Genomic DNA, 17,312 nt, shown 5'->3' with positions numbered 1-17,312 from the left:
AACAATAGGCCATATAATGTTATTGAAAAGGATACATTGAAATCATATCACCTGTATCCCTACTCTAATTGCAATAAGGCTGTGAAATTGTTTTTTCAGTAGACAAAAAATAGTAATTATATTCAAAAATAATTAATATTCTCAATAGCCTTCATAAATTTGAAGACAAAGAACAAATAGGAATGTGTATGAATGCAGGTAAAAATATCTTTAGATGAAAACATTTCCATGAATTAATTCAGATATTTATTAAAACAGTTCATTTTGTAGAGGGGAAGATGTCTCTGAAGGCCCTCTATAGTGGGGGCCCATGTCCCTGATGCACATGCGACCCTGGAGAGAGAAGCCCGTTGACATTGAGAGGTGTTGTCGGAGTGGGTGCATGTTTTGGCTCGATTTTACTGAACGGGACACTGGAGAGTCAGACACTCGTATCCAATAGCTTGCGCTGTCCTTGGGCTCGGGTTATCTTGTAAATACTCTCCTCCAAGTATATAAAAGCAGGGTCCTTTATAGCAGCCAAGGCCAGTCATTCACTTTAAAATAAAAAAGCACTCTGTCTCTGGGCAGGGTGAAGGGGAGAGAGAGTAGGTGTGTGTGTGTGTGTGGTCATCCATTATTTGGCCCCTCTGGTCTCCCAGGTGATGGTTTGAATAATATGAGCAAAAATGAAGAGACTATTTCAACAAGTCAATGTTGAAATCTCTCTCTTTTAAAGTAAATATCAAGTCGTCGTCCCCCGAGCTAGTCATTCAGGTTCCTCATCTAGTGATGTGGAATGAGTTTTGCCTTGTTTTCTCCAACAACAACACACAATAATAAGGAAAGTAATTAAAAAACAGTACGAGAGAGATAGAGGAAACAGACAGACCCCACTTACCGGTAATCATAAAAATTGAATCGCATTCAAATGGTAGTGCTGTTTTAATGAAATGCTGTGCGTTTCTGTCAATTGTGTCGGTGTGTGTGTTTTTTTTTCTTCTGTTTGTGTGGATTGTGAATTGGATGAATCTATTGATTTGATTCAAATAAAACTAACCACAGTGGGGGTTACAGGGAATGACAAATATGTCGTCATGATTAAGTCTGACTTCACTGTGTCTCCTTTGTCTGGAAGGAGTTAATCAAATGGTGAATGGAGGCAGGGAGAAGTCCCACATTTAGATTGAAATCAACAGTTGTTTGACCGTAGCCTTGTTTCCGTGCTCTGTGAGTGGGGGGGCGAGCTGAGTGACCCTGGCACCTGCTTTGACTTCGTTTGACCTCTTCCTCTGGCAGTGACACATCGGGGCCCTCTGACAGGCAGACAAAATGGCCGGGGTGCCCTCAGCGGCCCCACTCACCCAGCACGGCCCGACACACCCCCGCACGGCAGATAAACTAATAACAGTCCGCTTCAGGAGTGGATATCCGATCGTCTAACAAGCAGGACACAGATAGCGATTCCCCACCGTTGATCTATGCAATAGATAGTTTCCACAAACACACTGTGAGATAGTGTTACAGAATAGCTGCCCCTCGCAGCATGTCAGTGCGTTCAATGTCCAGACTGGATAGAAACAGCTTAGATGACCTTTGATAAGGGCATGATAACAATTCACTCAAGAAAATGATTACTCGTAGTTTGATAGATTTGGCAAAACAAAAAAGTTGAACATTGACTTGCAGAATATTAAATAAGAGTTTGAAATTCTATGAACCTCATTTCCGGTAATGACCATTGCATGTATTTATCTTGTGAAGTCCTGGTTCGATGAAATATTAAATAGATTTCAATGTCTAGGGAAATGATTAAGCTTTTAAATGTACAAAATGAAATCAATTTGTTCCAAAACGAACCAAAACAAGAGATGTACGGTGCCTCACAGACTAGGCTGAATATGCATATGTATTTCTGTAATAAATGCAGCAAAGATATATGGCCCTTCATGCTCACATCAATGTAATTATGAATTATGAAAAAAAGTTTGATTCACATAAAATAGGCCATTAGTACACAAGCAATTAAGTGGCGGGGCTTTAAATAATGTACCACCGATGAAAACTAATTATAGCCAGCGTGCTTTGATTCTGTCTTTCTCTCTGACTATCACTCGGGGCGTTACTTTGGCTCTTCAGTCACCTACCGTTTGTTTTGAAATACCCAACTATCACAGGAGATTACCACTTGTGACAACATACAGCATGCAGCGACTGGTGAGGGGATGAAAAAAAAGCATGGCCCACAGCTACGGAGGACTTTTTCCCCTCAAACACACGTCATGTTCCCTTACTTCATCCCACACCACTGATAACAATAGTGTGTGTGTGTGTGTGTGTGTGTGTGTGTGTGTGTGTGTGTCGTCTCATAGAGATCAAACAGTCAGTCAATTACTCTGAGAGGGATCCAGTGGCTGTGACAGGGGAGGCTAAGCATCTAGGATCAAATAGACTGCATCTGTTGGCGCTGTCTGTCACATGCCGTAATGAGAGAGGAGAACATAGGACAACCAATAGAGAGGCTTGGAGGGGTGAGAGAACACAGGACAACCAATAGAGAGGCTTGGAGGGGTGAGAGAACACAGGACAACCAATAGAGAGGCTTGGAGGGGTGAAAGAACACAGGACAACCAATACAGAGGCGTAGAGGGGTGAAAGAACACAGGACAACCAATACAGAGGCGTAGAGGGGTGAAAGAACACAGGACAACCAATAGAGAGGCGTAGAGGGGTGAAAAAACACAGGACAACCAATACAGAAGCGTAGAGGGGTGAAAGAACACAGGACAACCAATACAGAGGCGTAGAGGGGTGAAAGAACACAGGACAACCAATAGAGAGGCTTAGAGGGGATTATATTAATATAGTATGCATGAAGTGCATTCGGAAAGTATTCAGACCCCTTCCCCCTTTCCATATTTAATTACAGCCTTATTCTAAAATGGATTAAATAAATAAAAATCCTCATCAATCTACATAATAGCCCATAATGACGAAGCAAAAACGTTTGCTCATTTATTAAATATTTTTAAAAGATACCTAATTTACATAAGTATTCAAATCTTTCTCTGTGTGACTCGTAATTGAGCTCTAGTGCATCCTATTTCCATCGATCATGCTTGAGATGTTTCTACAACTTGATTGTAGTCCACCTGTGGTAAATTCAATTGATTGGACATGATTTGGAAAGGCACACACCTGTCTATATAAGCTCCCACAGTTGACAGTTCATGTCAGAGCAAAAACCATGAGGTGGAAGGAATTGTCCGTAGAGCTCCGAGACAGGATTGTGTCGAGGCACAGGTCTGGTGAAGGGTACCAACAAATTTCAGCAGCATTGAAGGACCCCAAGAACACAGTTGCCTTATTCATTTTTAAATGGAAGACGTTTGGAACCACCAAGACTCTTCCTAGATCTGTCCGCCCTTCGAAACTGAGCAATCAGGGGAGAAGGGCCTTGGTCAGGGAGGTGACCGAGAACCCGATCGATCTCCAGCATTCCTCTGTGGATACAGGAGCACCTTCCAGAAGGACAACCATCTCTGCGGCACTCCACCAATCAGGCCTTTATGGTAGAGTGGCCAGTTGGAAGCAACTCCTCAGTAAAAGGCACATGACAGCCCGCTTGGAGTTTGCCAAAAGCCACCTAAAGGACTCTCAGACCATGAGAAACAAGATTATCTGGTCTGATGAAACCAAGATTGAACTCATGAACCCTGGCACCATCCCTACGGTGAAGCATGGTGGTGGCAGCATCATGCCGTAGGGATGTTTTTCCGCGGCAGGGACTGGGAAACTAGTCAGGATCGAGGGAAGGATGAACACAGAAAAGTACAGAGAGATCCTTGATGAAAATCTGATCCAGAGCGCTCAGGTCCTCAGACTGGCGAAGGTTCACCTACCAACAGGACAACGACCCTAAGCACACAGCCAATACAACGCATGAGTGGCTTCGGGACAAGTCTGAATGTCCTTGAGTGGTCCAGCCAGAGCCCGGACTTGAACCCGATCTAACATTTCTGGAGATACCTGAAAATAGCTGTGTTGCAACACTACCCATCCAACCTGACATAGCAGGATCTGACAGGATCTGCAGAAATACAGGTGTGCCAAGTTTGTAGTGTCATACCCAAGAAGACTCCAGGCTGTAATCGCTGCCAAAAGTGCTTCAACAAATTACTGAGTAAAGGGTCTGAATACTTATGTAAATGATATTTCAGGTTTTATATATTTGCCAAAATGTCTAAAAACCTGTTTTTGCTTTGTCGTTATGTGGTTTTGTGTGTAGATTGATAAGGGGAAAAAACTATTTATTCAACTTTAGATTAAAGCTGTAACGTAACAAAACGTGGGACAAGTCAAGGGGTCTGAATACTTTCCAAATGCACTGTATATTAATGTATGTCCAGCATTATGAAAACATCACATCTCAAGAAGTATAAAAAAGTGAGCCTCTGCCCAACATTTTATTTTGCTGGCCGCCCAAGTGGCGCAGCTGTCTATGGCACTGCATCGCAGTACTTGAGGCGTCACTACAGCCCTGTGTTCGATCCCAGGCTGTGTCACAGCCGTCCGTGACCGGGAGACCCATAAAGCGGTGCACAATTGGCCTAGCGTCATCCGGGTTAGAGGAGGGGAGGGCGGCCGGTATTTCCTTGTCCCATCGCACTCTAGCAACTCCTTGTGCAAGCAGACTTTGGTCGCCAGTTGGCCGGTGTTTCCTCCAACACATTAGTGCGGCTGGCTTCCGGATTAACGACCTTCGTCTATCCCGAGACCGTAGGGGAGTTGCAGCAATGGGACAAGACTGTAACTACCAATTGGATATCACAAAATAGGGGGTTAAAAGTACAAATAATACAAACACTTTTTGCTTTTTCACAATGAACCCGGAATAGTCATGTAAAATATAAATAAACTAATGAATCTGGGAGAGGTTTGCAGTTTCCACCAGTATATTTCGAGCCCCTGTGACCTGAGCACTGAAATCAGTGGCTCAATTAACTTTTACGTAAGAGACTACAACCGAAACAGGGGGAGGGAGGAAAAAGGCGAGTCCTCTCACAGACTGTTTATAGGACAGAATTCACTTTCCACACGACACCGTGGCATTTAATCGATCTCCATATCTTTTAAGGATAGAAATGTGATTTGTAGCGTGAGTGAGCTAACTATCCTCCTCATCTCGTACTCCTCACCCAGGTAGTCCAGCGGTCAAGCTAACTCTGAGAGAAGCCTGGCTGGTGGGTTCCCTTTAAATCAGCGCTCAGAACACACCACTGACAACATCCATTAGCTTCCACACACTCTACTTGTTACTGGAGGAGTGGGCGAAGGCAGTAAAAGGCTGTTTGCTATCAAGGCCCGGGCGCCGGGAGACATCGGAGGCCGCTCCTTCCGCAGACAGGGGGGAGCTTATACGGAGGTTGACGGAGGGGCCCGGTTCGTCTGCATAGCGAAAAGGAGACGCACTCCCACTGACCCCGGCGCTGGGATAGGGTGTAACAGTTCGCGGCATTCTGGAGTTCAGCTCAGGTTTGAGGTGAAAATGGGAGAGCCTTGGCTTCGATCGCTCCTGCGGAAAGAAAAAGGAAAGATATAAAAACACTTGTAATGGAGGGATGAGGAGGAAAAAAAGTGGAGGAGGAGAGATCCCTGTGCTTCAAATTGGATATAAATTATAGATGTGAGCAGGCCTGTGTCTTTGTTTTCCAGGGGTGTGTGTTGTTGCGTTGAGCCCTACACAGGTAGCACACTGTTAGTCTGTCTGGGGGTTAGTGACTCACTGATTGCCAGGCTAGTCAATCTGACCTGAGGCAGCGATCATAGGCTAGCCTGGTAAACCATGTAGAGTCCAGTAGATTGACCGCCCGGTAGACCATCCCAGCCTTGGCCACCCCCTCCACCTCTATCCATTATCACAGTCAGCCAGGGGGTCAATCTAATTAACACGGGGTCAATACAGCAGCCATCAAAGGACACTATTTGTAGAGGGCCTTAAAGGTGCTTTTTAATTGTATCCCTCCAGCCTGGTGCATGTAGAGGAGAGGAGAGAGCAGGACGAGAGGAGGAGAGGGCTCTCACTTAACTGGTGCCTTGACCCATCAACAAAGCAACAATGGCCTCATTAACTGATAGTGTGTACGGCTGTATTGGTACCAGGTACATAAACCTAATGGTCTAGGAGTCTATTCGAGGGCTAATACATTGGAAGAACTGGACCCTGCTATGACTAGTTCTCACTGTGTATCTGGGATATCAGGGGATAGAACACCATTGTATCACTCTGTGACCCGTTTTCCCTGGGATGGCCTCTGGTTACTGCTTCTCAACACGGTACAGTACAGCATGTGGCTAAGCAGCCTAGCCGCCAGCTAGTAGGGAACTAAGCCATAAGCCATTGGTTGTAAATGGTTGCTGAGGAGCTGGCGGTGGAGCAGCTGCATTGGTGTGCTGTCGTCGCACCGTGGCGGAGGTGTTGCGTGGCAGCTTTCAGAGCGACGCAGCGATCCCCTGACCTCGGAGAGCCGAGAGGAACCTGAGGCGTGTGTACCAGATTTCAGGCTCCCTGTGACCCCAACATGGGAACCGGCTCACCTGGAGAAGGGAGGGGAAACCCAGACCACCTGATACGCTGGCTGCCTTAGTGCCTTCTCACCGCTTCCTCTCTCAAGCAGCTCTGAGAATGAATGAATAACGGTCCACTGGTTTCGCTTAGTGCATCCATTGTGCATAACTCCCATTCAATTAAAAGACAGACACTGGAGGGTATCGGGTGTGCACGATCATGAATCAAGTTGGATCAAATATTAAGACTATCCCGTTGGACTGCTAGGTCAAAGGTTGGAATGGATGTAATGTCCTATAAGCATTTTGCTTGAAAGTGGACACACAATAAGCTTCTCCAGGTGTAGAGGAGGGGATTTACATGCTCCGTTAGCAAAATGATTTATCTGTAACCCATTAGGTGTGTGTGATGTAACTGTGGTGTATGTTAGTTTTCATTATTTGATTATCCTCACTATGGTCACACAGTGGACTGTTAAGCTAACACTGTCTCTTTGTGCTATGTGTGTGTGTGTGTGTGTGTTGTGCAGGTACAGAGCGACACGAGCTGACGTCGTGGAGGAGTTTCAACTCCATTTTCCAGTTCTTCAGTGAGGCTTTACAGACTGGGGAGGAGGAGGAGACCTCCAACACGGTCACTACACGCAGCTCCCACAGAACCAAACCCGACCACGACCACAACCACAACGACCTATAGAACTGCACCAGCAGGAGGGAAACGCAGGGGGGGTGGAGGAGGTGCATAAAATCCTCTCTGTCTTCCCTCTCCATCTTTTCCTCCTTCCTCCCTCATCTCTGTGTGATCTCTCTCTCTCTCTTCTGGCTGAATTTATCTCCCAGCTCGCACGTGTATTGTTTTACCGGCAGAGTGCAGGGTGGTGGTGTATACATTGCAATAGCGTTTTGCGTTATTTCTAGATGAGCGCAACTGTCAAAACAATATGGGCTGAGTGTTTGCGTTTCCCGTGGGCTGTGGCTCGTCTGTGGTCCGGGCCACGGAGCAGTGGTTGCAGTGGCTGAGATTAAGGCTGACAGGCGCTGTGCACAGTGCGCCGTGGTATACCTCTAATTGTCCTGACATCGCCCTGAACTGAGCTAATACCCCGGCAGCCCTCCCCACCACTCCCCGAGGTCCTAGAGCCCGCCCCTACCCACACAGTCCTCCTCAACCCACACCACTCATACACTTGGCATATCTCCCCCCCCCTCAACCCAACCTCCTACCGTCACCACAAAACGATGGTTTTAACTCGAGTAAACATTTGCCATTAACATGAGATAATTTTAACGTAAAGTGAGTGTGTTGTTTTTATGGCTCCCTAGTCACATCCATCCCTTTCCCTTACCATCTCCAAACACACACACACACACACTTCTTAAAACGATAGTTACATTTTCTGTCAAATGAGGTCCTATTTATACGATCGTACTTTGGGGAGTTGCACTGCAATGTTTATGACAGCTGATATAGTGGTGGTGTTTTTGTATCTTACTTTCGCTCAATGTTTTGTTGGATTTTTATGCACTCTGATTCGATTTTGTATCGCACCAAATGAAGTCCCAGAGTCATAAATGTTGACTTGAGGTTGACTGTCTTTGATTTTTAATTTGTAAAAATGTCTTCTTCTTCTTTTACTGTACCCTTTTTTTTCTGTTTGAAATCCATGAAATTGATGTCCCCAGATGATTTAATTTGATGAACTAAATAAAACAACCATAACCTGTGCTATATATGAGAATTCAAGAAACTGAGCAGATTTTAAATCACTTAAAGCCCAGGATCAAAATGAGTTTTAGGGACATCTCATTTTAACAGAAACAAGTAGTCGGTAACACAGTCATAAAAACTTCAATACATCCCCTTTGCACGTGTCGGGAAATCCAAGATTTCAATATTATCCTAAGCCTAGATGATGTGTCTTCAGATGCGGGGAGAAATGTATTTTCCGAACACTTGCCTCGAGTGCAAACGTAAAAGTGACAAAGAGGAGAGCTCTGCGTGGGTCAGCCTCGCATAATCTCAATCTGGGACATAAACAAGATTTTTTTTTTATATATATATTTCCACAGCGTTTAAGTTAGAAATCACTCAAAGAATAATGGAATATCCTTCTAATATGCCCAGATATTTGTATCACCAGAAGGAGACAGTAAGCCACTGATACATGAATACACCTCACAACACAGCCACTGTCTATCCAGACATGCTTTACCTTTCCACAGCTTCAGGCGAGGTATTTATAAGGAGTGTTAAGAAATGTATTGGGTATATATTAGACTTTTTATTTTATTTTTAATTCTGTGTAAATAACATCCACTGGGTGATATTTTGAGGCTTCTGTAGGTTATTAAACACACATCATTGCTTTTGTCAGTAATGAGGGAAGCAGTTTGTGAGCTGTTGTGATTTTCATCTAATTGTATTAATGTCTCTTTGGATGTCACTCATGAAGTTAACTTGTTGTTTGATTTGGGAATATGTGGACTGGTGGAGAAGTTTCATTCCAGGTTGCTGTTGTTCATGTGTTTTCCCTTTGCGTGAAGGAATAAACCTTTGCTATTTTCCCTCATTATGTGTATATTGCTGCCTCAGGAATAAACAACACACTATGTTCACTTGATATTTGTAATAAAGGGCTCGTTCCACGAAATGAGTGCCTTTCATATCCCTATTTTAAGTATAAATTGTACACACATATTGAATTTTAAACGCCTGTTATATTAAATGAAGTGCCCTTTAATATAGACCACATGGAACATTCAATGAATCTGATTTCTAATGTCAAAAGAGACATTGAACATCTAACATGAGACTAACATCTAATTGTCAAATTCTAGTATAAAAGCAGGTGAGCTGGTTCAACTATTTTTGACCATTTTCTGGTGTTTGGTGGTGGAAAATTGAGCATAAGACATCAACCCTGTTACCCATAGATAGACGGGCTAGAAATGTTTTAACAATTAAAACATTTTTGTGAAGCTTGCATTTAATTGCCCCTCTCTTTTGTAAACTACAAGACTCCATTCCCCCGATCAGATGGGGATTGATTCATGGCTGATTTAAGAAGTCATCAACCCTGTTACTTTATTTGGCACTTAAGATGCACTTGCTATAGTTTTTTTTTTTTTACGTTTTGTTTTTTTTTGCTCTTGAGATGGGGAGAAATGGGTTTTTTCATTCAGTTGAACATGTGCTCTTTATGACAGAATCTTAAAATTTGGTGGAAAATAAATGTTTTTTTTTGTCACCAAGTTACACTACTCAAAATCACCAAGTTGTTGGATCAACCAAAAGGCCAACAAGCCATTATGTGAATGGATCAAGAGTGCAGCCTTCAACTAAATCTAAAGCACAGTTGATATGTAAATTGTGACTAATTTTAACAAATACTCTTGAACATATTATTCTTTCAGATTGTTTGTATGTTTTATTGATCAAAGAAGTCATCTATCTAAGGACATTCATGCTTTGTGATTTGACTAAAGAGAAACTTCACAATTTTTTCAAATTCATATTGATCATCTCCAGCACCACCCCAACATCAACATATGTGAAAATGGCGTGTTTCTGTGTTTCGTAGTAAAAAAAAAATTTTAAAAGATGTTTCCAATGACATCGCCTAATTAGGAGACAATTAGTAGGCAATGTCAACTCACAATTGGTCAAAATCACAAGCTGCACACTGACGTCATTGGAAACACTTCCTCAATTGTTTTTACTACAAAACATAGAAATGCACCATTTTCACATATGTTGATGTTGCGGTGGTGCTGGAGATCAATATGAAGTTGAAAAATTGTGACGTTTCCCTTTAAATATAGCATTTTTTTTAAAGTTTTTGTTCAAATAATTATCCAATCAGATACATTATAGCTGTTGTGTATTAAAATGTCCACTGTGTTATGTTAAGTAAACTCCAATCATCCACCTTAAAGAGAGAGTTTACCCAAATTACAAAATGACACGTTTGGTTTCCTTACCCTGTAAGCGGTCTATGGACAAGGTATGACGGCCATCCTTGCTTTGGTTTAGTTGCCCTGGCATTGTTTCCAAATGCTAACGTTTTAGCATTTGTGTCACAAATGACATTCAAGACATGGTACCAATATTAGCATTTTTCCTGCAACTATCCCTTCAATCATGTTTCCCATGCACCATTCCCATGTATTAAAACATTTTTGTCAGTTGCTGAAATTGAATTAAGAAGTGGTCGTGTTTATGGAGTTTACAACGAACACATGGCGTATGGGTATTTGTTTCAAATAGCCTAATTTATATGTATATAGCAGCCAGGTCACTGGTGACACAAGTCAGTATTAGATGTCCATCCACGTCTGAGGTCATCGGGAGATGACGTGGGAACCGGCCACTAGGGGCAACAGTGAGCGCTGTTACCTTCAAGTAGGTTTCTGTTGCAAAAGGTTGCCAAATGACGGCGATTGAATTTTTTTAATTTGTAGTTTAGTTTTAATCCTATCCCAAACCTTAATCATTACCTTAACCATTCAGAGTTCATGCCTAACCTTGAGATATCGGAGTTAATACCTAACTTAACCTTAAACACTTGGACATTTGACATTTGGATCAACTTCAAAATGTAATGTTGGAGAAACATGGATGAATGTCTAATTCTGACGTGAGACTGTGAGAGCTTGTTGTATATAGGCCACTGCGTATTCTAACACGCCTGCCGTGGTTAAATCAATTAGCCTGCAGTATAATGTTCTTCATTTAGACTAGTGTTATAAATTAATTTAGAAACAAAGACAAACATAAGGCATCGGAGCGGTAAACCCATAGATTAGGTCTACATAGTTCAATGATAAGAGTAGCTCGTTTGCTTTACCACACATAACATGATCGTAGGGTATGCTACCCAGGTCATAGGGGCAGGCTTACTCAAGAGGGAAAAGGATAGAAAGTGTAACGCCGAGGAAAAACGAGTTGAGAAAAGGTTCTTGGTACCTATCTAGAGCCTGATGCGCTGCCACATCGGCTCGCTTGCCTTCACTGCAAAGTGCGCGAGGTAGTTGAGCTTCGAGGGAAAAAATGGATGGGAGTCATCATCTCACATAACAGCTATGAAACATTACCGAGGAAGACGATCCGTCACTCAAGACAGAGGAGCCCAGTCCTCAACAATTGGACTAGTGTTAACCAAAGTTAAATGCCTTCTTAAATCTAGTTTAATGATTTGTTTTAGTATTAGGCCTAACAGTTCTCTTTATCGGGTCCTGCTTCAAAGAGCGCAGATGGAACTGCAAAAAAACACGCCTTATCCATATTAAGTTAAGCTTTTTGGTTTCAAGTTTTAGACTGCATAAGGTTTATTGGCCTGCACGTCCAGCGGATAAAACATATGCTCTACCATCTCCAGTTACTACTTGCTTTAAACTTGCTTTAAAAAAAAGAAAGAAAGATGAAGACGGTTAAATGTCAATTAAAACCCCTCAAATGGCGATTCATCTTTGCAAAGAGAGCTGTATGCCAGCGCGTTTTACAGGATCGTTTGTTTTCACATGGTGAAACCCGATAAGGTCATTAAACGCCCCCTCAATAAATCTTTAGAAATCTTTCCATTAACCGTCGAACAACAAGTGCGAGCGGGTGGAACCAGCTGAGATCCCTCACACCAAGTCAGGTCCCTCGTAAAACAATTAAAAATAAAACATTCAATCACCCATCATTGAGAGTTGGTCTCACTTCTCTGACACGTAAAATGTCTTAAACACACTCAAATTCAATAGGCGAGGGTTGTCACATAATAACAAGTTACGTCTTTAAAACCTCAAATATTTGTTTCTCTTGTCAGGCGCTAGAGTTTTCCACCAATGCTCAAATAGAGCTTTTTAAATCGATTTAGCCCCATGTTAGAGTATTTCTATTCACCATAAGGAAGATACATTTGCAAACGGGGGACAAGTTGAACACAACTCTGATTAGCAAGCGTCAGAAATATCTGCCTACACTAATTGCGTCATTTTCATCCACCATGTCACACTTAACAACATTACATTGAATTACAGTTTCCACTCCCTTTTCATTCTTTTAAGTATGCAGGACCTAGGCCTACATATTCATGACCACATGATCATTCCCTCGCGTAGGCTACTAAAATTGTCTTCCCTCTCCAAACTTCAAAGCGCCTGCGTGGTCTCATGTCAATGGCAATGGGATCCCAAAATGATATTATACATTTTCAGGAGACTCAGATTGTCACGCTTTTACTCTCATCATCCCCTCCCACGCTCGCCAGCACTGCATAATATGAACTATTTCCAAAGAAGGACTAGGCAGCGCTAAGCAAAGTTGGAACGTCACCCTCACCAGCACCTTGAGCATTCCACCAGATCACTGTCGGATCTCTATTTGCATAATGATATGCTCCGCTGTGAAGAGAAAACTAACCCCCAAATTGTACGGGTCAACAAACTGCAACAATCAATGTTTTATCGTGTATAGCCTACTAAAAAACTATCTTAACATCCATTCAAGAGTGTATCTCTCTCTCTCTCTAAGTAGGGGAGCAAATCGTTTTTCATCTATTGACGGAAGAGGAATGTGTAGTTTAAGCTTGAGGTGTATTCAAGTTTGTCGTCGTCCCCCCGTCCCCCCCTCAGAGTATACTGTGCATTTTCCATGCAAAATAGGTCTACCCAAGAAGGCACTACCCGGTATTGGGTTCGAATGTAACGTCATTACATATTCATTGACTGACCGAACCATGAATCCAGTGGAAGCCACCTCACTTCAATCACTAACCCTCTCTACCCAGCAAAGCTCTTTGTGCACTGAAACAGAACTAGCCCGGTCAAAGAGTTATACTGGGGACCAAAGAGATCAGACTCAAGGGAATCATTAAGATGCCTCCTTAACATGCATTTTACCGCACAAACAAAGTGTTGTTAAGAGTTAAGAAACCCAATTATTGTTTTACTTGGCACTGGAAGTGGCACGTTGCCTATGCGAGAGGATACTTCTAATTAGATACAATGTAGACCTTGTTCCCAATCTGCCTGTTCAAAACATCGACAGGTGCTTCTATCCAGCTGAAAGAAAGCCAGGCAGGCGGTATAGGCCTGGCTACATGGACGTGAAGTAGGGAAACAGGCCTAAACTAGAACTCCCGAAAATTCAAGAGGCCGGTTCTCAAGAATCCTTGGTCAAACATAGCCTTGGTCAAACATCCCTGTGACAAACAGCTACACACACACACGGACGCACACACGGACGGTGGCTTCACGTTCCGATGAATTGGGCCTCACCTGTCTGATAATCTGACAATGGGACATAACCATAGTCACTATATAGCCTCTGTGTGCGGTGTGTTTGGATGAGCCTGGCCTATAATACACCTATTGTGTCCAGCTGTTGGCAGGCAGAGCCGTTTTACGGTGTGCAGTCCATTTGGCTTTATTAGTAGCCTAGCTTTCAGGCGGCCGCTACTCTATAGGCTACCCTTACCGCCCCCTCAATTACACCCCCCTGATAGTCTCGGGTCGTAAAGACTCCACTAGTAAAAGCCCGCCTCTGAAATGGAATACATTTGAAGAATGGGCTTCGAGTTTAAAGATGATACTTTTCTACAAATTACGTGATGGCACTGTATATTACTCGAGTATAGAGACCAAGTAAAGTAAAGAGGAAATTAGTTTAGTGCTTAAGAGCCCACCAACGGCCCATTGGAGGAAATGGCTCATTTCGATATGATAAATGAATGACAGTCAATGTGACGTTTTGAAGTGGGTCTGTAATGGGCTATTCTTATGAGTTGTGATGTAACGTTGTGTTAAATCATGTGGAAATTCAGTATTATAGTTGGGCAGGAGTTGTGCACAGCCTATTTCAACTACACCGTTTGTCTTGTGAAATAAGGAACAAATAACCAACAAATAAGGAGGAATGTTGGTCCTTCAAACAACTTCACTCGATCAAAAATGACTCAAGGGATGTCTGAACCAATTCACTTGGAAAACAAAATTCACATGATACAATTCTACGTTAGAAACATCCATTCCACTCAAATTCACTGTTAACAGGGAATTATGTAGGACATTACATGGGCAACATGTTACTCCATAACTTAAGTTAATAGTTAATTTTATGAATTTATTATTGATAAAAGACAGTTACCATTTAACAATGTTGTCTGAAAGGTATAACCTATGTTTGATCTAACAGGTTGAAAAATGAATACTGCTGCAATATGGATTAATTATATTTAGGTTTTACAGGCTAATAGTATAATCCAAAGGGAAAAAATAAACATTGAAACATTAACAATTAAATTGCCTAAAACATTAGGACTATTACAATATTTAATGAGTTTGCATATTTGTATTATTTAAATGCCATATTCATTAGATATGGAAGTAAGGGGCAGATGTAGTTTCTTTGAAAAACATGTAAGAGCCACAACATGTACCGGGTAAAACATGTACCGGGCAAAACATGTACGAGGAAATACTTGTAAGAGTCACAACATGTACAAGTTTCATAGTTTAATATCACTTGAAACTAATCTGTCAGTTATAGACAACAACTAAACGGATATTAACCTGCTATTAATCTTAAACGCAATAAGGGTATTTGTTTAACCCTTATTGCGTTTTCGTTATTATATCTTCTTGAGGACATTGTGCAATTGAATTCGTTTACCGACACAATTATTAGTGAACAGAATGTGTTGTTGAGTAGTTAGCCTAACTATTACGATACCAATGATTTCCAGTTAGTTGAAGTATAGTAGTAACGTGGTAATAACATGAATACCCGCATTGGAAAGAATAATAGTGATGATTGCCTAAGGTTATCAACAATAATAATAAGATGTTATCGACACGTGAAACGAAAATGGAGGCCTACTGGTTATTCAGCTTTGTGTGCTATAAGGGAATTAATTATATATACTCTTAGGAAGAAAAATTATAGAAAATTATAGAACCAAAAAGGGTTCTATCGTATGGCACCCCTAAAGACTCTATATTGAAATCCAATGGACCCTTTGCTTATTAGATGAAAGGGCTTCATTTGAGGTCTTATATAGGGGTGCCTATAAGCAAGCGATATCATATTTTTGGAACTTTTTTTCGAGAGTGATCAAATATGACACAACACCATTTCGAATTCCGCAACGGCACTGGTGAAAAGCTGTAAGTGTTATCTCCCAGGATTGTGCATTTACGCTTTTCCTATTGTTCTTTTCTTACCTTTTCTTACCACTTCCAACAAAAAAAACATTGTTTTTACTGTTAATCTGAATTGTGTGTGTGTGTGTGAGAGTGTGTGTGTGTGTGGGTGTGTGTGTGTGTGTGTGTTGTTGTGTGCTATGATGAAGTCCAATCAAACCACAAACTTATGCATCAACTTCCTCTCTTTTTTTGGATGATATAAAGGGAAATGCAGGTGTTTTTCAACTTCATAACCAACAATCATTTAACAATACAAGATGATGCTAGTCTATATCTATGTGCACAAGCACAACAAGAGGCTTCTCCTTCCGAACAAAACTTAACCCCAGGTAGTTCCTAAAAATCCTCAAAGTCCTCAAATCGATGGCTGTGGGAGGGGGAGTGAGATTGATGTGAGAGACGAGAAGGAAGGTCCATAAGGGAACCCACTGGCTCGTGTTCATCACTTTTGGGTTTATACGTATACAAAAAAATATTGCAACGTTATATTAAATCAGACATTATATATTCGTTTCATCAGCTGGACGCAGCCCTCCGAGGCTAAACATACCAGTGGGGCAGGTTGGCCATTCCCCCCAGAGTAAGTGACGAGTTATTACTCCCGAGCAGTCATCATCGGCTCCAGCGCGCATCCTCATTACGGACGCCCAAAAAGCTGAAGCTCTAAATTAAGTTATTGCCAACCAATGAACTCAAATTAGCTAGGCCGCATAGATGGCCGTCAGACGGGCCTCGCTTTAAAACACCCTGACAGGCAACAAGGTGGAGGGGGGGGGGCTGACCGGATTGGCAGGTGTGTTTTTTAAGTACATTTCATGGTTTATAGACCCCTGGTTAAATTGGGCCCAATTGGAATCTCCTTGGTACTTATTACACTGACGCTATTAAAGGCATTGCAGGCACCTTCTAGAGCGCTCTTTGATGCCGCTCACTTTCTCCCTTTTTGATGGGTCTACTTTGTTCCTTTCCCATGTCATTTCTTTATCAGCCATTTTTCTCCCTGTCTGACAAGCGTCTCCCTCTCCCTGCCACTGTCCATAATCTCTCCATCCAGTTGACTAGCTTTCTTCTTGTCGGCGCTTAAGTCGTTATTGTGTTTGCTACCTGAGTCAGCAGGGACGATGAAAAGCGTTTTTTTTTTTGACGGAATAGTTGACAGGACAGGGGGTGAGTTGTGATGGCGGGAGGAACGCCTGAAAGGAGTTGTGTATATGTGCGCTCTGGTGGGTGGGATACTTTTAATACAGTCTGTGAAGTCAACAACAGAGCAGCTAACTGCACTTTGTTAGGCTACTGTTTATCCCTAAAGCAAACCTGTCAGAATAACAGTGACAGACTGGCAGCGTCTCTATAAACAGTCATCCCTCCTAACATCGAAACCTGCGCTACCTGAGATACTTTGTCAACTCATCCGTACTGAGACATTCAAATAGCCTCAATTATGCAGAGGCACATTTTCGTTTGGACATCCACCAAACTATCGGAGTTTGATTCCAAACGCATTGTCTCCGTAAAAGTTCCTCGGGGCACTACTAAAGGGCATTACTGAGCAACAGAAATACTTTTGAAAGTTC

The 17,312-nt window shown here is 42.3% G+C and overlaps 1 protein-coding gene across 3 annotated transcripts in view; it reads left to right on the top strand.

The window, feature by feature from the left end:
- The window catches only part of arb2a (ARB2 cotranscriptional regulator A), a 214,691-nt gene extending 203,945 nt beyond the window's left edge, over window positions 1–10,746 (top strand). For 2 of the 3 annotated variants that reach the window (XM_029677429.2, XM_029677424.2), the window contains exon 11: window positions 7,077–10,746. In XM_029677429.2, coding sequence (XP_029533289.2) covers window positions 7,077–7,243 — 167 coding nt within the window. In that variant the 3' untranslated portion in view covers window positions 7,244–10,746. The remainder of the gene's footprint in view (window positions 1–7,076) is intronic. The other variant, XM_029677431.2, reaches the window with a different exon arrangement.
- Window positions 10,747–17,312: the final 6,566 nt, after the last annotated feature.

This window comes from Oncorhynchus nerka, linkage group LG13 (genome assembly GCF_034236695.1).
Source record: "Oncorhynchus nerka isolate Pitt River linkage group LG13, Oner_Uvic_2.0, whole genome shotgun sequence".
Classification (NCBI taxonomy): Eukaryota; Metazoa; Chordata; class Actinopteri; order Salmoniformes; family Salmonidae; genus Oncorhynchus; species Oncorhynchus nerka.
Note: the sequence above shows the minus strand (reverse complement) of the source record. Positions and strands in the feature narration are given on the sequence as shown.